Source organism: Rutidosis leptorrhynchoides, chromosome 1 (genome assembly GCF_046630445.1).
Source record: "Rutidosis leptorrhynchoides isolate AG116_Rl617_1_P2 chromosome 1, CSIRO_AGI_Rlap_v1, whole genome shotgun sequence".
In the NCBI taxonomy this organism is placed as follows: domain Eukaryota; kingdom Viridiplantae; phylum Streptophyta; class Magnoliopsida; order Asterales; family Asteraceae; genus Rutidosis; species Rutidosis leptorrhynchoides.
Genome location: NC_092333.1, coordinates 672,147,564 through 672,169,532, shown reverse-complemented (window position 1 = coordinate 672,169,532; position 21,969 = coordinate 672,147,564). Strand labels below are relative to the sequence as shown.

Genomic DNA, 21,969 nt, shown 5'->3' with positions numbered 1-21,969 from the left:
ATGTTCTCCTGGTTCGGGCAATTTCTAATAATGTGGCCCAGTTTTCCACATTTATAACAAACTACATTGGCATAACTTGCTCCGACACTACTTGCTCCGCCATTACTCGTTCCGACACCATTTGTTCCTTTCGTTCTGTTAATCCCTGGTCCGTAGACCTCACACTTCACCGCGCTATGACCATTTCTTTTACACTTGTTGCAAAATTGGGTGCAGAACCCCGAATGATACTTTTCACACCTTTGGCATAGCTGCTTCTGATTGTTGTTGTTGTTGCGGTTATTATTGTTGTTGGGATGATTGTTGTAGTTGTTGTTGTTGTTATTGTTGTTGTTGTTGTTGTTGTTGTTGTTGTTGTTGGGCCGTTTGTTGTAGTTGCGATTGATGTTGTGATTGTTGGGATAATTGTTGCGATTATTATTGTAATTGCTGTTGTTGTTGTATTGGTGATTCTTATCACCGTTTTCCTCCCACTTTCTTTTGACTTGCTTCACATTGGCCTCTTCAGCCATCTGTTCTTTAATTCTTTCCTCAATCTGGTTCACAAGTTTGTGAGCCATTCTACATGCCTGTTGTATGGAGGCGAGCTCGTGTGAACTTATATCTTCTTGGATTCTTTCCGGTAATCCTTTCACAAACGCGTCGATCTTCTCTTCCTCATCTTCGAACGCTCCCGGACACAATAGGCACAATTCTGTGAATCGTCTTTCGTACGTGGTAATATCAAATCCTTGGGTTCGTAACCCTCTAAGTTCTGTATTGAGCTTATTGACCTCGGTTCTGGGATGGTACTTCTCGTTCATCAAGTGCTTGAATGCTGACCACGGTAGTGCGTACGCATCATCTTGTCCCACTTGCTCTAGATAGGTATTCCACCATGTTAACGCAGAACCTGTGAAGGTATGCGTAGCGTACTTCACTTTGTCCTCTTCAGTACACTTACTTATGGCAAACACCGATTCGACCTTCTCGGTCCACCGTTTCAATTCGATCGGTCCTTCGGTTCCATCAAATTCCAAAGGTTTGCAGGCAGTGAATTCTTTGTAGGTGCATCCTACACGATTTCCTATACTGCTAGATCTAAGGTTATTGTTGGTATGTAGCGCAGCCTATACTGTGGCTATGTTTGAAGCAAGAAAGGTACGAAATTCCTCTTCGCTCATATTCAAAGTGTGTCGAGTAGTTGGTGCCATTTCCTTCAAATTAGTCAAATGGAACAAGTTAATCATACAGAATATTAAGAGTAGTTAATAGTATTTCGTAGCATAATATGAACTCATTTATAAAAGCTTTTTCTTCATATTAGCGTTTTATAAGTTTAAATTCAGGTAGTACCTGCCCGTTAAGTTCATACTTAGTAGCTAATATACAATTCAACTACTACAATTCTATATGAAAAACTGATTATAATAATATTTCGCGTTCAAATTTTTATACAATATTTTACAAACTTACAATACCGCTTATTTTACATAAAGCATGAAATATAGCACACAATAACTTTGATACAAGATAGTTGTGAAGATAATTCTAGCTAGTACACAAGTCGTTCAGCAAAGGCAATAAAGACACGTAATTCATACGTCCAGAAACAAGTCATGCATTTTGGTTTTACTAGGACTACTTCCCATCCTTGGTCTTGTGGAACATAACCGTTATGGCCGTTGATAAGACAGCATGTTGTAACGTCGTCAAAGGGACGAGGGTTACGTAATGACCAACAGTCTCGTAATAACCTAAAAACCTCATTTCTTACCCCAATTATCGACTCCGTCACTTGTGGGAACGTTTTGTTTAATAGTTGTAGCCCGAAGTTCTTTTTCTCACTTTGGTGAGAAGCGAACATTACTAACCCATAAGCATAGCATGCTTCTTTATGTTGCATGTTAGCCGCTTTTTCTAAATCATGAAGTCCTATATTCGGATACATTGAGTCAAAATAATTTCTTAACCCGTTGCGTAAAATAGCATTTGGGTTCCCCGCAATATATGCGTCAAAGTAAACACATCGTAACTTATGGGTTTCCCAATGTGATATCCCCCATCTTTCAAACGAAAGTCTCTTATAAACCAACACATTCTTGGAACGTTCTTCGAATGTCTTACAAACTGATTTCGCCGTAAATAGTTGTGCCGAAGAATTCTGACCGACTCTAGACAAGATTTCATCAATCATGTCTCCGGGTAGGTCTCTTAAAATATTGGGTTGTCTATCCATTTTGTATTTTTATACTGTAAAATAGACAAGAGTTAGATTCATAAAAAAAATACTTATTAATACAAGCAATTTTTACATATATCATAAAGCATAAGCACACTATATTACATATATTACACCACACGAATACAACTATCTTATTCCGACTCGCTCGTTTCTTCTTCTTCGGTTTTGGTTCATTTTGCCAAGTTTCTAGGGATATATGATGTTCCCCTAATACGAGCTGTCGTTTTCCACAACGGTTTAGAAAAACCTGGTGGTTTAGAGGTTCCCGGGTCATTGTTACAACTTAAGGGCTTCGGGGGTTGACGATACATATAAAGTTCATCGGGGTTGGAATTAGATTTCTCTATTTTTATGCCCTTTCCCTTATTATTTTCTTTTGCCTTTTTAAATTCAGTTGGGGTAATTTCCATAACATCATCAGAATTCTCGTCGGAATCCGATTCATCGGAGAATTGGTAATCCTCCCAATATTTTGCTTCCTTGGCGGAAACACCATTGATCATAATTAACCTTGGTCGGTTGTGTGAGGATTTTCTTTTACTTAACCGTTTTATTATTTCCCCCACCGGTTCTATTTCCTCCTCCGGTTCCTCCTCTTCCGGTTCTGATTCTTCTTCCGGTTTTTCTTCGGGAACTTGTGAATCAGTCCAATATATATTCGACTCTTCGTTATTATTAGGTGAGTCAATGAGATTTGTGCTAGAGGTAGACATCTATCACACAATATCAAACATGTTAAGAGATTAATATATCACATAATATATACATGTTAATAATATATAGTTTCCAACAAAAATGTTAAGCAATCATTTTTAAAGAAAACACGGTCGAAGTCCAGACTCACTAATGCATCCTAACAAACTCGATAAGACACACTAATGCAAATTTTCTGGTTCTCTAAGACCAACGCTCGGATACCAACTGAAATGTCCCGTTCTTATTGATTAAAAACGTTCCATATTAATTGATTTCGTTGCGAGGTTTTGACCTCTATATAAGACGTTTTTCAAAGACTGCATTCATTTTTAAAACAAACCATAACCTTTATTTCATAAATAAAGATTTAAAAAGCTTTACGTATATTATCAAATAATGATAATCTAAAATATCCTGTTTACACACGACCATTACATAATGGTTTACAATACAAATATGTTACATCAAAATCAGTTTCTTGAATGCAGTTTTTACACAATATCATACAAACATGGACTCCAAATCTTTTCCTTATTTTAGTATGCAACAGCGGAAGCTCTTAGTATTCACCTGAGAATAAACATGCTTTAAACGTCAACAAAAATATTGGTGAGTTATAGGTTTAACCTATATATATCAAATCGTAACAATAGACCACAAGATTTCATATTTCAATACATATCCCATACATAGAGATAAAAATCATTCATATGGTGAACACCTGGTAACCGACATTAACAAGATGCATATATAAGAATATCCCCATCATTCCGGGACACCCTTCGGATATGATATATATTTCGAAGTACTAAACCTATAACAATATATACATATATATCAAAGTATGTTTTACTTCGTCGGGAAGTAAGACTTGGCCACTGGTTGATTCACAAACCTATAACAATATATACATATATATCAAAGTATGTTCAAAATATATTTACAACACTTTTAATATATTTTGATGTTTTAAGTTTATTAAGTCAGCTGTCCTCGTTAGTAACCTACAACTAGTTGTCCACAGTTAGATGTACAGAAATAAATCGATAAATATTATCTTGAATCAATCCACGATCCAGTGTATACGTATCTCAGTATTGATCACAACTCAAACTATATATATTTTGGAATCAACCTCAACCCTGTATAGCTAACTCCAACATTCACATATAGAGTGTCTATGGTTGTTCCGAAATATATATAGATGTGTCGACATGATAGGTCGAAACATTGTATACGTGTCTATGGTATCTCAAGATTACATAATATACAATACAAGTTGATTAAGTTATGGTTGGAATAGATTTGTTACCAATTTTCACGTAGCTAAAATGAGAAAAATTATCCAATCTTGTTTTACCCATAACTTCTTCATTTTAAATCCGTTTTGAGTGAATCAAATTGCTATGGTTTCATATTGAACTCTATTTTATGAATCTAAACAGAAAAAGTATAGATTTATAGTCGTAAAAATAAGTTACAAGTCATTTTTGTAAAGGTAGTCACTTCAGTCGAAAGAACGACGTCTAGATGACCATTTTAGAAAACATACTTCCACTTTTAGTTTAACCATGATTTTTGGATATAGTTTCATGTTCATAATAAAAATCATTTTCCCAGGATAACAACTTTTAAATCAAAGTTTATCATAGTTTTTAATTAACTAACCCAAAACAGCCCGCGGTGTTACTACGACAGCGTAAATCCGGTTTTACAGTGTTTTTCGTGTTTCCAGGTTTTAAATCATTAAGTTAGTATATCATATAGATATAGAACATGTGTTTAGTTGATTTTAAAAGTCAAGTTAGAAGGATTAACTTTTATTTGCGAACAAGTTTAGAATTAACTAAACTATGTTCTAGTGATTACAAGTTTAAACCTTCGAATAAGATAGCTTTATATGTATGAATAGAATGATGTTATGAACATCATTACTACCTCAAGTTCCTTAGATAAACCTACTGGAAATGAGAAAAATAGATCTAGCTTCAAAGGATCCTTGGATGGCTTGAAAGTTCTTGAAGCAGAATCATGACACGAAAACAATTTCAAGTAAGATTTTCACTCGAAATAAGATTGTTATAGTTATAGAAATTGAATTAAAGTTTGAATATGATTATTACCTTGTATTAGAAAGATAACCTACTGTAATTAACAAAGGTTTCTTGATCTTGGATGATTACTTGGAATGGATTTAGAAAACTTGGAAGTAAACTTGCAATCTTGGAAGTATTCTTGATTTTATGAAACTAGAACTTTTGGAATTTATGAAGAACACTTAGAACTTGAAGATAGAACTTGAGAGAGATCAATTAGATGAAGAAAATTGAAGAATGAAAGTGTTTGTAGGTGTTTTTGGTCGTTGGTGTATGGATTAGATATAAAGGATATGTAATTTTGTTTTCATGTAAATAAGTCATGAATGATTACTCATATTTTTGTAATTTTATGAGATATTTTATGCTACTTGCCAAATGATGGTTCCCACATGTGTTAGGTGACTCACATGGGCTGCTAAGAGCTGATCATTGGAGTGTATATACCAATAGTACATACATCTAAAAGCTGTGTATTGTACGAGTATGAATACAGGTGCATACGAGTAGAATTGTTGATGAAACTGAACGAGGATGTAATTGTAAGCATTTTTGTTAAGTAGAAGTATTTTGATAAGTGTCTTGAAGTCTTTCAAAAGTGTATGAATACATATTAAAATACTACATGTATATACATTTTAACTGAGTCGTTAAGTCATCGTTAGTCGTTACATGTAAATGTTGTTTTGAAACCTTTAGGTTAACGATCTTGTTGAATGTTGTTAACCCATTATTTATTATAACAAATGAGATGTTAAATTGTTACATTATCATGATATTATGATATATAATATATCTGAGTATGATATATATACAGTTAAATGTCGTTACAACGATAATCGTTACATATATGTCTCGTTTCGAAATCATTAAGTTAGTAGTCTTATTTTTACATATGTATTTCATTGTTAATACACTTAATAATATATTTACTTATCATTAAACATAATTAACCAAGTGTATCAATATCTTAATATGATTCATATGTACCTAGTAAGACGTTGTTATAACGATAATCGTTATATATATCATTTTCGAGTTTCTTAAATTAATAGTCTCATTTTTATGTATATAACTCATTGTTAAAATACCTAATGAGATACATACTTATAATAAAATCATGTTAACTATATATATAACCATATATATGTCATCATATAGTTTTTACAAGTTTAAACGTTCGTGAATCACCGGTCAACTTGGGTGGTCAATTGTCTATATGAAACCTATTTCAATTAATCAAGTCTTAACAAGTTTGATTTCATAACATGTTAGAAACACTTAATCATGTAAATAACAATTTCATTTAATATATATATAAACATGGAAAAGTTCGGGTCACTACACTTACAATATCATAATACACAGTGGAGACTGGAGAGTTAAGCGGACTGAAAACTATTCTTTTTACTTATAATGTATAAAATGTATGTGTATTGTTTTTCCTGTTTATGTGTTTATTTATTGAGTATATTTAAGGTTGCATATAATGTATAAAATATAAATACAATTAAATCTAACTAGTGAAATGACCCATGGAACCACGGGTTTTTTTAAACGAAACAGTTTAATGATATGTTTTAGGTATTAAGTGAACGTAAATGCTAAAGTTATTTAGTTTAATGACCCGTGGAACCACGGAGAACTAAGAAACTTGTCAGCTGGAGTGAGGCGATTAATAGAGGGCCGAGGCTGGACTGCCTATTCCGTAACAAGTTGAAACGACTTAAGGCCTCCTTAAAAGTAAACTGTAATGTGATTTTTGGTCAGATTGATGGCGAAATTGAAGCTTTCAAAAATCTAGCTCTTAATCTCGAAATCAAAGCAGAAAGTGGTATGCTAGCAGATAATGAAAGAGAACTGTGGAAGGAGTCGAGACAAAAATGGTTAGCAAAAGAAAAGGTAAAAGCGAATATGCTTAAGCAAAAGGCTAGGGTTCGTTAGATACTTGAAGGAGACGAGAACACTAAGTACTTCCATTCACTGATTCCCAAAAGGTACAATAGAAATAATATAAGGGGCTTATCGATAAATGGGATTTGGAATGAGGAACCTCATGATATTAAAGAGGCAGCTTTCGAGCACTTTTCTCGAATTTTTGAATGTCAGCGGATGGATAGACCGAGCATGGAGGAGATGTCATACCCATCTGTCTCGCAAGAAAAGGCTGGGGAGCTGGAAAAACCGGTAGATGAAAAGGAAATACTTGAGGCAATAAAAGATTGTGGTAGTGATAAAGCACCCGGGCCGGACGGTTTTAACATGTTATTCTTCAAAAAAATTGGGAGGTCATAAAAGCGGATCTTGGTGCAGCCATATCGTGGTTTTGGGAAAATGGTGAAATCTTTCGAGGTTGTAATGCATCTTTTATCACACTAGTTCCTAAGAAGACGGATCCCATTCTAATGACCCATCCTAATCCATCGGGACGAATACATTACATTTGGTTACATCGCGAGGTACTTGACCTCTATATGATACATTTTACAAATATTGCATTCGTTTTTAAAAGACAAACTTTCATTTCATCGAAAGTTGACGGCATGCATATCATTCCATAATATATCCAACTATAATTGACTTAATAATAATCTTGATGAACTCAACGACTCGAATGCAACGTCTTTTGAAATATGTCATGAATGACTCCAAGTAATATCTCTAAAATGAGCAAATGCACAGCGGAAGATTTCTTTCATACCTGAGAATAAACATGCTTTAAAGTGTCAACCAAAAGGTTGGTGAGTTCATTAATTTATCATAAATGATCATTTTAATCATTTTAATAGACCACAAGATTTTTATTTCTCATAAATACACATCTCGTATCAGGCATTTCGCAAACTGCATGGAGATAAAAATCATTCATATGGTGAACACCTGGTAACCGACCTTAACAAGATGCATATAGAATATCCCCATCATTCCGGGACACCCATCGGACATGATAAACTCGAAGTACTAAAGCATTCCAAATTTCAGAATGGGGGTTGTTAGTTCCCGTAGATCTACCTTTAGGATTCGCGTCAATTAGGGGCCAGTTCCCTAATTCTTAGGCTACCAAGCTAAAAGGGGCATATTCGATTTCGATAATCTAACCATAGAATGTAGTTTCGATTACTTGTGTCTATTTCGTAAAACATTTATAAAGCAGCGCATGTATTCTCAGTCCCAAAAATATATATTGCAAAAGCATTTAAAAAGGGAGCAAATGAAACTCACCTAATGTATTTTGTAGTAAAAATACATATGACTATATTGAAATAATGCAGGGTTGGCCTCGGATTCACGAACCTCAACAAGCTTTTTTTTTTTTAAAATACAGCTTCCCACACCCGGGCTCGAACCCCCGACCTCTCGCTCAACAACCAAATACCTAACCATCGATCCATTTATGTTTTTCTGAATGAATATCATCCGAAAACTATAAAACCTGCTCCCTAATTTCTGCTTCGTTTTCTTCTACCTCCTTCACAGATTTAATTTGCCAAAGCCCATGAAACACAGCCCAATATATAAGTAGTCCAACCAGCCCAACATCTCAGCCCAACTTAAAAGATTGAATGGTTGTTTTAAGTCTCGATCGGCAGAAAAAGAAAAGAAAAAAAATCTTAAGGCATACACTTATCTTCCACAATCCCTTTTAATATTCTAAGTGGGATACAAGGTGGGATTTATTGTTATCGTGAATTTAGGGGACGGAACATTAACAGCATATATTTTTATTATTAATTGTTTTCATTCATCCACTCCATCATAATTTAATGGGAACGTGGCCCAACAGAAATCAGAAACAAAATCTCGGTCCATGAGATTTCAATAATCCAAACCGTCCCATATCCAACAGCATTTAACTACACACAATATGTATGTATGTATGTGGGGTTTATTTATTTGAAAGTTGTCGGTTATAAAGGAAAGGGAATTCATGATAGCGGATAAAAAAAATATAACAGCTGTGCAGATGTGATAAGGTTATGTGGTAGGGTTGGTAAATGTCGACCTCATGATTGTATTTTAATCCCACATGCGTGATTTGTCTCAAGATTGATTCAATATTTAACAATCAAATTGATAAAACTATAACTGTGATAATATCGACTCCATCATAAATCTCTTTCTTTCTTGCGTTCAGTTTCCAACAGAAACAAAAGGAAAGCACGCATGCAGCGTCGATAGAAAAAAAAATAGTAGAAAGAAGGTTGTGGTATGCATATGTGTGGCGAGTGGTGGTGATTACAATGGGTCGAAGGTTGAAGCAGAAACTAACCGAGAGAGAAGAGAAAAAAAAATATATAACGGCCATGGTGTTGATTCAAGGTTATGAGAGAGAGAGAGAGAGTTAGAGAGAAGAGGATGGTTGTTCTTGGTGTTCATGGTGGGTATACGAGTTGCAGCAGGAATTCGAAATAGGAAAAAAAAATGGTAGTGGCTAAGTCCGTAATAGAACATGTTTGTGGTAGTTGGTTTACCTGATTATGATTCTGTTGATCATCGAACATAGGACAGGATTTTGAGGTGGTGGTTTATGCATTTATTTGATGGGTTATAATGGTGGTGACCGATGGTGGTTTTGTTGAAATAGATAGCAAATCAATGAGTATAGCAGTAAGTTTTATTAGGTCGTTTGATGTATTGTTCGGATAAGAAATGGCAAACGATGACAGCTGTGATTGATGGTGGAGTTTGATATGAAGAAGGTTATATCTTGTTCTCTTAACGCTTTTAATATGCGTATGTATATATGTAATTAGAGGAACGAATATAATAAAACAGAAACACTTCGATTTAATATCTCCTCCTGTATCTGACACCAATTTAACTTCTTGTGTATAGTCCTGGAAGAATCGAATAATGAATGAAGCCAGGAAATAAAATTTAAAATTGGATAGTGACCTACGACATATTTTGTTCTGTATTGAGATCGATATTTCAGTTATTATTAATAGTAACATAATTATTCCAGTTATTATTTTAAATTTTAAATTTCAAATAATTACAATATGCTTTATTAATTCAAAATTATTATAGATATACTTATAGTTATATTTGTATAATATATATACATATTTATTTACAATTAATTGTTCTTGAATCGACGAGCACAGTTCAAGGGTAATTGATGACATGAAATAGTTCAAAATTTAGAGACTCAATATTACAGACTTTACTTATCGTGTCGAAATTATATAAAGATTTAGTTTAAATTTGATCGGAAATTTCCAGGTCGTCACACCCATGGGCCTTGGTGACTTCCGGCCAATTAGCTTAATTAGTAGCTATTACAAGATCATTGCAAAAATACTTTCCAACAGATTGAAAAAAGTTTTGCTGGATCTTGTAGGTGTTGAACAATCGGCCTTATTGAAAGGAAGATTCATTCTGGATGGGGCGCTAGTTGCAAACGAGACGCTTGATTTTCTAAAGTCTTCGAAGAAGAAAGGTATCATCTTTAAAGTAGATTTTGAAAAGCCATTTGATTGTCTCAATTGGGATTTCTTATTGGAAGTAATGAGTAGTATGGGCTTCGGGGATAAGTAGAGAAAATGGATCTTAGCATGTCTCAAATCGGCGTCTATTTCGGTGCTAGTGAATGGCTCTCCTACTCGGGAATTTCATTTAGGTAGAAGAGTGTGCGGTGCGCCAAGGAGATCCGTTATCACCTTTTCTTTTCATATTAGCCGCGGAAGGTTTAAACATCCTTACTAAGGCGGTGGTCGAGAAAGGATTATTTAAAGGTGTGGAAGTTGGAGTTGAAAAGGTAGTTGTCTCGCATCTTCAATATGCGGATGACACAATTTTTTTCGGAGAATGGAGTATATCGAATGCATATAGCCTCATTAACATTCTCAAATGTTTTGAATTAACGTCGGGTCTCAAAGTGAACTTCCATAAAAGTTGCCTTTATGGAGTTGGTGTGTCTTTCGTTGAGGTTAATTCTTTGGCGAATAGTATGGGTTGCCAAGCCGGGAAGTTACCCTTTACTTACCTCGGACTCCCCATTGGCACCAAAATGAGTAATTCTAATGCATGGCAACCGGTTGTGGATAAATTTAAAAAGATGCTCTCGGAATGGAAAATGCGATCGATGTCATTTGGTGGTAGATTAGTTCGTATTAAATCGGTTCTTAATAGTCTACCTTTGTATTACTTCTCACTCTTCCGTGCTCCATCGAGTGTCATCAAAATACTTGAGAGTTTAAGACGCAATTTCTTTTGGGGGGTGGGGAAAACTCGGGATAAAAAATGTCGTGGGTCAAATGGGATAATGTCATTAAACCTTATGGGGCGGGGGGGGTCTTAATATTGGGAGCTTAAAAAGTAAAAACCTTGCTTTATTGAGTAAATGGTGGTGGAGGTTCAAAACCGAAACCAACTCACTGTGGGTGAAAGTAATTCGTAGTATATATGGTCCCCTTGGTAACCTTATGTCGGAGTATGGACTTCCCCATACAACGACATTAGGTGTGTGGAATAACATTATTCGTGCAGGCTATCAAATTGAAGACTTGCAAATTCCTTTCAAGAATTCATTTGAAAAGGCTGTTGGTAATGGAACTTCGACATCGTTTTGGAACGACCTTTGGATTGGCAACAATTCACTTCGTATGCTTTTCCCGAGGTTATTCAGGTTAGAGTTAAATACAAATGCAATGGTTGGAGATCGGCTTTTAGTCTCTGCTTCAGGTGAAGGACCAGGGGCTGCTCAAGCTGCTACTGTAGCAGCTAACTGGGAGTGGATCAGGCCCCCGTATGGTCGCACTCTTGGTGAACTGCAACAACTTTGCAACTTGATCGGTTCGGTTAATTTAATAGATGACAAGGATGATTCATGGTCGTGGAATTTGACAAGGATGATTAATGGGCGATTTACAGTTAAAAACTATCATCAATTATAGACGATAAGCTGTTAACCCCATTATCGAATACTGATGACGTAACTGTTCGTAATCATTTAGTGCCAAAAAAGATTGAAATTTTTGTGTGGCGTGCTTTAAAAAAGAGACTTGCAGTATGACTTGAGTTGGATAAAAGAGGAATCGACTTACATAGCGTTCGATGCCCTCTTTATGATGACGACTTAGAGTCGGTGGAGCATACTCTAATTTTTTTCAAGCATGCACAAGAGGTATGGATTCGTGTGTATAAATGGTGGAATCGTGGTAATTTTTTGAGTTTTAATATTCAAGAATTACTACGAAGAAACCATAATATTTGGCAAGCGGTTGTGTGGTTTACATCATATTATATTTGGAAGAATCGAAACAATATGGTCTTTTAAAGAAAGTGTTGGAGTGCTCCGGTGGCGCTCAATGAGATTCAAGCTAATACTTTTGAGTGGATTTCGCGTAAGGCAAAGAATTTGAACATCGATTGGAACACTTGGCTAATAAAACCGGATTCGTTCGTTTCTTAGTCCTATTCTGATGCAAACTCTGCATCTGCTATTGTGCTGCACATTAAAATTGTAGTGTAGAATCTGAAACTGTAAATTCGTGTATATTGTGGTAGCTTGGGCCTGGAAATGGGCTGCTACCAATCCTTTGTATTTGGTTATATCTAATAAAAATAGTTGCTTTTCAAAAATAAAAAAAAAATTGTCAGCTGAACATTTCATCAAACACATAAAATGCAAATTTAACAGTCCACATTCAATCATAAGAGATAATATTGGTTGTCATTTTATTTTAAAAGTGTATATTAAAATATAAATTTAGAATTGGTTTCCTTCTGCCTAACTTTTATACCGTCTTGTACTCAATTCAAATTATTTAATTAAAATAACTCAAAATTATTTATTTTTAATAATTAAAATAATTATTAATAAGATTTAATAATAATAATTAATTAATAAGATTTAATTTTAATTTTAATAATAATTAATTAATAAAATTTAATTTTAATTCAAAATTATTTAGCCTAATAATGACACCATTATTATAGGATTTTATTTTAATATTAATTATAGAGATAGATAAATAGATAGATAGATACTCCGTAGCATTTAAGGTTGGTTTGCTATTAATTGGACACGTTTTCTTTTCCTTCTATACATTATAGTTGGGCCTGCCTTTTTACTATATTTATCTCGCTTCTAAATTTTATGGAGTGAATATGCAAATCAGATTTTCAGCAGCCCATTTTTGACCGATAGATAATTAATGGGCTTTTATATTAAGGCCTTGAATCAAGCGATACAATATACTTATCTATATAGTTTCTACCCAACTGTTATTTCGGACCAAATATTCACCTAAATTAACCTACCGACAAATTGCAGCACGTACTAGTAATTATTTGATACAAGGTTAATAACTTCATATCTCATTTAATTGAATGTTTGTTTGTTCTTATCGAACATATATGCGCTACTTAAAAAACCACACAAATACATTACAAGATAACTTGCACCAAAAAATGTAATTTTATGATATAGGCCCACACCGGTTAATTATTCTTTTCACATTTAGGTGTTGTTTGTTTTTTAAGATGTTATTGTCTGAAGATCTGCGGACTACGTTTGTAAAGAAGATGTGACCTAATGGTCGTCTGTATGATGAATATTGAAAACTGATTGTTTTAATGTCTGCAAAATAACTTAATCATGTCTGTAGTAGCCTGCGAGGTTGCAGACAGAATAAGACATTATTTTATCTTATGTCTTCAGAAAAACAAACAGTCTGCAGTAAAAACATCTACGGGCGCGCAGATATAAGACATAAATAAGATCTGCAGACTAAAAAACAAACAACACCTTAATGTACATATACAAATGTACAAATCACAATGTACAATATGTACCCGTCTAGTTTCGTATCAATCTAATTATCGTTGCTGCCATCTTCATTGTTACGTTGGCCATTACCAATTATGGACCCAATCGCAGCCACTAAAGCCGCCATGAAATTTGGGTCCGACGTAACTGCCGCAGTAGCTGCACTCATCAACTCTTGATCATGAGAGCTTTGAACCTCCGAAAACTTTGTCCCATTATGAAAAATATTAGAACTAGCACGTTGTAATATGTTTGTTGAAAAAGGGAACTGAAAAGGTGGTTGATTGTGGCTATTTGTATTAATATTAGGATTTGTGAGGTCTAATGTGATTGTAGGAAATGGAGCAGTGGCTGATAATGTGGTGGTTAGATTTTGATGAGGGTAAGATGAAAATAAGGAATTTGATGTAATGTGGTGGTTGAAGTGATCGGTGCTTGAGATTGAACCGGAGAGTAGCATAGAGGCCGCGGCTGATGTGGTGGACGCCATTGACATGGCTGCTTGTGGTAATGGATGGTTGTGGTTGCCTTCATATGTCGTTGTTAAAACTGTTCGGTCTTCTGCACATCTCTGTACCTGCACATGAGTTGCATAACATTTTTGGTATGCCACCTTAACTTTTACATCATCATATTGATATATACTTGTGATTTTGTTAAAGGTACTAGCTACCTTAGAAAGGATATAAGTTACCTAAATTTGCAATAAAAGTACTATCACTTATAAATTTGCAAAAAAGGATGGTAATATTTTTAACCGGTTATAGGGAGTCACTGACGGGTTCACCATAAGTGGAGCCACTCATCCGATCATATATGTGCAATGTGTCAGGAGGAAACTATGGGACCCACACCTAGAAGGTAACGCGGCTAACTGGTAAAACCCCTCATGAGGTTCGAACGCCAGACGTTACGCAACCTCAATATATAATATATAACTGAACAAGTCGCAAAAGTAGTATAGTTATTTTCCTGACGGGATTCGAACTCATAACCTCAAGGTTAATGAGCGTCCTTAATACTAATACCACTGGGCAAGAAGCCTTTCGGTTAAAGAAAATTGTGGTAATAACTCAAATTCTCCTACTATACATAAGCATTCGCTACAATTAATTTACTTCCATACTTTTTATCAACAGATTTTACACACTCAAAAAGTATCATATACTATATATACTTGCATTCTTTTGAAATCGTATTTGTATAAAGATTTAACTTGAGTACGTAATCATGTTTTTCATATTTGTGATCAAATAGATTCATTAATGTATATATCAAACTGTAAATGGTTAAGCAACAAATAAGACATACTTGTTTTCGGACTGGACAACCAACTGCCATCGTGCAACGATAATAAGCTCGAGGACATGGATTTCCTTTCGCCATTTTCTGCCCGTATTTTCTCCATTGGCATCCATCTGATATCTACATATATTTACATATTCATCAAATATTAGGGCACACTCACTATTATATAATTTTGTTATTGTTCCAATTAGATTCATAGTTCTTCCTAGATGTCAATTATGAATGAAAGTTATAACTTTTATTTCTTGAAGAGGATACGACGTTAAAAGAAAGATTAGTGATCACATGTTCCAATAGGATCACTTAATTAAGAGTTTTCAATAGGATCACTTAGTAACATACTTTTATGGTTCCAATTAGACTACCAAAATTATGCATTAAGAGTTAGTAGTATAATCTTTTAATTCACAAACTTGATATATTTATCAAAAACTATGACTGAAAGAAAGATACAGATGAAGTGAAAACAATAGGATCACTTAATTAAGTCCATATATCTTAGTTTGACAATTTGTTGCTATATTGGTCAAAGTAATTTGGTAGACTTATATAGCCATCTTGCTTACATATTGCTACGTTTACTAATATTAATTTTTCTTAAAGACTATTTCGACATCGAATACTCTCATTTGTCACCTATAGACGCGTTTACGGAGTACTTTATTTTAATCTTCAACAATACATGATAAATTATAACCAGTTTGAATTCAAAGGTAACTATATTTCTATGTACGTTACAATAATTTGGTTTATATATACACATAGAAATCAACAATCATTGTACATGTTTGTTCTTATACGTGTGTTCGAAAAGTAGTTATGTATGTACAAGTATATATTACTAACCATGGATGCTTCAGACCTAGCTCGAACCGACACACGTGCCCTTCTCATTGTTGCGTCAGCCAGTCGTCGATCACCATCTTTTGGTGAATCAAACTTGTTATCCGGGCTATGTGCGCTTGAGCGATCAATCTTCACGCTATCGTCAACAACAAGCTTTGTTACGTGATTCAGATTCTTGAATTCCAATGGAACCAACGAGCTTTGTTGGGTGTCGTCATCTTTCACCACATTAACGATCTAATCGAAATACATTGAACCATAATAAGAATATGATTTTATTCTATATAGTTAATGTAACAATTAATTACTCGTAATTATTATAAATAAATAAACAAATAAACTTGAAAAGTCTTATTACCTTATTATTGTCTTTGGTTTCACGGGTTATGATATTTTCTTGAATATGTCTTTGTAGATATAAGCACTTTTCTTTAACTTGAGTAACCATTGATCGTAAACTTTCGTTTTCTCTCCTCATCTTTTCTAGTTCGCGGTTTAATGTAGCGAGCTACAATTCAACGAAACATACGAGTCAGGATGATTCTTCATAGTAATCATATATGGTTGTTACATTTGTTTCCCGAATATGCACAAAATACTAATCCACGAAAATTTATACAATCGTCATTTCTCATGACTTGGACACAAAACCTCGTACGTGGTTGAAAGGGTAAGCCAGATACCGTTAAGGCAATAGTCGTTTGGTGTTACAATTATACATAGATAAAAAGAAGATCGTGAAGCTATTGAAATACTATGAGTTTTCTATCAACTAAGTCTTAACATATATAGTAATTAACTAGATCGTTATGTACATACCTTAAAAGTACTTTGGTTATTTGCATGCGGTGATGCACCATTATAGTTTGATTTGTTTGTCGTAGTAGGATTCGATCCAACCTGCATATAATACGTAGAACCGTCTTTTAATATCAAGCTTTAAAAAAGGCTTGTAATCACACAAATTTAAAACCACTTGCATAAAATTAAAACTAAAATTATATTTTTAAAAGACTAAGCTATATATAGATATAAAATCATGTAATTGAACCATTTAACTAGCTTACATTTAACTGAAGTTGAAGTTCTTGATCAACTTCATCTTGTCGTTTCTCTTCTTTTACATTCAGAATTAACGGATTCTTTAACGAACTACTCGTACTAGTTCTTGAAAAGAAATCCATTTCATTGATCAACAAAGAACTATTTTCATGGGGAGTGATCGGAATCTTGTGACCATCGAATGAATTAAGAACCATGTTATCATATCTAGCTTCCATTAACGACATATGAATATAGCGAAAAATGATCAAAATGAGTAGGTGTGATCAAGATTTAAACAAGCATATATAGATATTTAGTCTATGGTTTGAAGTTCACTAGAGTGGACATATATGGAAGACGAAGACTTGTGACCAAATGAGAAATCAATTAAGTGAAGTTTCGAATATATACAATAAAAAATCAGAGTTAAGTGAGGTAAGATGGTGCGTCAAGGTCCATGTGTCTTCTTCACCACGGAACCATATATAACCATTGCCTAATGAAGACTCTCTAATTAATGGTCTCCATGACTTTGTATACACAATATATATTGCTGAGTAGGTGCTAATTATAAGGATTTTGATGACTAATGTATACTCTCTAATTATTATTAAAGTGTTGTAATGAGTGGTAACGTAATAACTTAAAAACGATACGTACTTTTAAATTGTACAATTAATTTATACACGTTAACGACATCCATTAAAAGGTTGTCGTTGGCAAAATTGTTATATTATATAATCCAATAATAACCAAACGTGATTTAAAAAATGTGAGTCTACTGGTTATAATCATGATAACCTCGAAAAAAACTCTAACGTTCAAGCTTCCCTAGTTGCATATTTTGAGTGGCTAGAGAAATAATCTGAAATGGTCACGAACTAACCCGATTAATTAACTTGCGTATATATAATTATATATGAGTAAAAATATCTTACTACTCCAAATAATCTTGAACATAGAAAACCTTATATGTTTACCCATTTAGAAAAGAATATAATGAATTGTTTGAAGTTATGTGCAATTATATTGATGTACTTTTTATTTACTTTACAATTTTAAGATTTACATTTTACCTAGTTTTTACTTTTACTTAATATATTAAAAGAAATTTAAAATTTTTATTTATAATTTGTCAAGATAAACAATTAATTTGAAAGAACCCAAAAATAATACTCCGTAATAAACTATATATTATATCTATATATCTAAAAGATAAAGGCCAAATGAATAGTAACATTTATAAGCTTTACAAATTCACCCAAAACTTTTTACTTTTCCATAATTCGACCACAACCTTTATGTGATGACCCGGGAATTTCCGACCAAATTTAAACTTAATCTTATATGATCTCGACACGATAAGCAAAGTCTATTAAACTGAGTCTCATAATGTTTGAATTATTTTCATGAATACATTTGACTTTGACTATTCCCGACGATTCACGAACCTTTGTTGTAAATAAAGATGTTTATATATTATATATATACATATATATATATATATATATATATATATATATATATATATATATATATATATATATATATATATATATATATATATATATGTATATATATATATATAATATTTTGAATTAGTAAATTATATTATATTTAATTGAAAACTAAAATGTAAAATAATACTTAGAATAAATAAGCTATTGTTAAAATAAATAGATAGTATTATATTAAATTACAAGTTTGAATATAATTGATATATTAATATTATTATCATTACTCTCATTATTATTATCATTGTTAACATTAATATTGATAATTGTATTAGTAATACTATTACTTTTAATGTAAAATATATGTATATATAAAATGTGATATGTTTAAGTTGTATTATTGATATTATTATTAATGTTATGATTATCATTAACGATATTAATATTATTATCACAAGTATCATTATTAGTATCAATAATAAAATTATTATTATCATTTTTATTATTATTATTATTAATTAAATTATTAAAGATTTTCAATGTCATATTATTAATTATCATTTATCATGCTAGTCTATTATCAAAAATATATTTTTTTGTAATATTATTAATTATTAGTATTATTATTAATATCATCAATATATTTGTTAATTATCAAAAACTCATGAATTATATGTACATATACACAGATATATATAAATGTATGTATATATATATATATATATATATATATATATATAAAATATATGATTAAGTATATATATACCGCTAGTTATATATTCACGGGTTGATATATAAACAGAAAAACTGAGATAGAGGAACGGTTAGGAGTTTGTACGGGTGAGCGAGTGGTCTCGGGTTCGATTCTTGGCATGGGCAGTTTTTTGTTTAAAGCTTAATTAATGAGGTAGCCTATTTTTCTTTCATTTATTATTATTATTATTATTATTATTATTATTATTATTATTATTATTATTATTATTATTATTATTATTATTATTGTTATTGTTCTATTATTATTAGTACTAATATTATTATTATTGTTATTATCATGATTAATGTTATTATTATTAGAAATATAGTTATTAGTATTATGATCATCATTATTATTTTTACTAATAATAGAACATATTTAGTATTATGATTATTGATATGATCCTTAAGTATTAATATTAAGTATTATTAGTTTTAATATTACTATTATAATGAAATATAATATATCTCTCATTAATATTAGTATTATCATCACAATTGTAATTATTATTATCATTATTATTATAAATATGATAGGTATTACTGATGTCATTATTATTAATGATTGTTATTGTTATTAGTACAAATATTATACTTATTATTATTATTATTATTATCACTAATAGTTGTATTATTATTATCATCTTTATGATTAGGATTACTAATATGAAAATAATACTAGTTATCATTATTTTAGTATTAGTATTACTTTTGTAACTATTAGTATAATTAGCATTATTATTAAACAAAAGTATCGTTGTTAACAATATCATTAGTATTATTAATATTATCATTTTAATAAAGTTATCATTAATATTAGTAGTAAATCTGTAATATCAAAACTATCATTTTTAGACAAATAAATATTTTGTACACAAAATATATTATTTACATATATATTAATATTCTATATATAAATCATATTAATATTACATATATAAAAACTTACATACAACAAATTATATATTTTCAATATAATGCTAAATATATATAGATATCAAAATAACTATATTAATCACTTTAAATACATATACAACATAAATATATACAACATATAATTTAAGATATAATGTAAAGTATATTATTTTTTTTAAAATGAAATCTAGTATAAATCTTATATAACTACAAAATTTGTTTCAATAATATATATTAATAAATGAAATTTTGAGATTTCAATTACATGTTTTAATATATATAATTGATATATGTTCGTGAATCCGAGGCCGACCCTGCATTGTTCAGTTGTTCAATATCATCATATGTATTTTTACTACAAAATACAGTAGAGTGAGTTTCATTACTCCCTTTTTAAATGCTTTTGCAATATATATTTTTGGGACTGAGAATACATGCGCTGCTTTTATAAATGTTTTACGAAATAGACACAAGTAATCGAAACTATATTATATGGTTGAATTATCGAAATCGAATATGCCCCTTTTATTAAGTCTGGTAATCTAAGAATTAGGGAACAGACACCCTAATTGACGCGAATCCTAAAGATAGATCTATTGGGTCCAACAAGCCCCATCCAAAGTGACGGATGCTTTAGTACTTCGAAATTTATATCATGTCCGAAGGAGGATCCCGGAATGATGGGGATATTCTTATATGCATCTTGTTAATGTCGGTTACCAGGTGTTCAATCCATATGAATGATATTTTTGTCTCTATGCATGGGACGTATATTTATGAGAAACGAAAATCTTGTGGTCTATTAAAATGATGGAAATGAATGTTTATGATAAACTAATGAACTCACCAACCTTTTGGTTGACACTTGAAAGCATGTTTATTCTCAGGTATGAAAGAAATCTTCTGCTGTGCATTTGCTCATCTTAGAGATATTACTTGAAGTCATTCATGGCATATTTCGAAAGACGTTGCATTCGAGTCGTTGAGTTCATCAAGATTATTATTAAGTCGTTGATAGTTTGATATTTTATGAAATGGGGTGCATGCCTGTCAACTTTCGATGTAATGAAAGTTTGTCTTTTAAAAAAACTAATGCAATGTTTGTAAAATGTATCATATAGAGGTCAAGTACCTCGCGATGTAATCAATTATTGTGACTCGTTTATAATCGATATGGACTTCGTTCAGATGGATTATGACGGGTCATGAAAGTTGGTATCAGAGCGGTGGTCTTAGCGAACCAGGTCTGCATTAGTGTGTCTAACTGATAAGTCGATAGGATGCATTAGTGAGTCTGGACTTCGACCGTGTCTGCATGTCAAAAGTTTTGCTTATCACTTCTAGTCGGAAATCATCTGCTTATCATTCTTAGGAAATTACATGCTTATCATTCTTAGTCTAGATATGTCTTACTGCCTCTATTGCATAGATAGTGTATAGATAAATTCATATCTTAGCGTATCTGTTATTGTTACCTTTGTCTGACAGCTTCCGTAGATTTTTCCGTAACTTATGGGATTTTAGTATAATATATGCATATGTAAATTATGTATTGCAGGGTACTAATCTACATCCTATAATCTATTTCTTATCGAAAATCCTTCATCTGATCGTACGAGATGAATCCCTCAACCAGTTCGAATTCCTCGGATTCCGACAGCTATTCCGATATGGAGTTTCACCTAAGCTCCGAAAGCAGTGTCACCAGAATGAATCAACCAATCCTCCATCCCAATTCATCTGATGAGTTCGTAGTCGACTTAATCATTGGAGACAAAAAGAAGGTGATCCTTTCCATCAACCAAATTCACCTCTTGGCGGTGAACCTGAAGCACTTACCGGCGAACCTGTTCGAGA

General features: G+C 32.3%; 1 protein-coding gene across 1 annotated transcript; it reads right to left on the bottom strand.

Annotated features, from left to right (window-relative positions):
• Positions 1–13,754: 13,754 nt before the first annotated feature.
• Positions 13,755–17,387, bottom strand: LOC139885938 (WRKY transcription factor 6-like). The gene is made up of 6 exons (XM_071869686.1): positions 17,014–17,387; positions 16,766–16,846; positions 16,305–16,454; positions 15,947–16,183; positions 15,104–15,217; positions 13,755–14,369 (listed from the first exon to the last, which is right to left on the bottom strand). Exons 1-6 carry the CDS (start codon positions 17,233–17,235, stop codon positions 13,839–13,841), a joined length of 1,335 nt encoding a protein of 444 aa, XP_071725787.1. The 5' UTR covers positions 17,236–17,387; the 3' UTR covers positions 13,755–13,838.
• Between the last annotated feature and the right edge of the window lie 4,582 nt (positions 17,388–21,969).

What these genes read in the sequence shown, in the direction of transcription:
- LOC139885938 (XM_071869686.1), bottom strand. Translation starts at nt 17,235, where the DNA reads ATGTCGTTAATGGAAGCTAGATATGATAACATGGTTCTTAATTCATTC. An exon ending in ATAACCAAAGTACTTTTAAG is followed by an intron (nt 16,455 to 16,765) that starts GTATGTACATAA and finishes GTTGAATTGTAG; the next exon opens with CTCGCTACATTAAACCGCGA. An exon ending in AAACCAAAGACAATAATAAG is followed by an intron (nt 16,184 to 16,304) that starts GTAATAAGACTT and finishes TATTTCGATTAG; the next exon opens with ATCGTTAATGTGGTGAAAGA.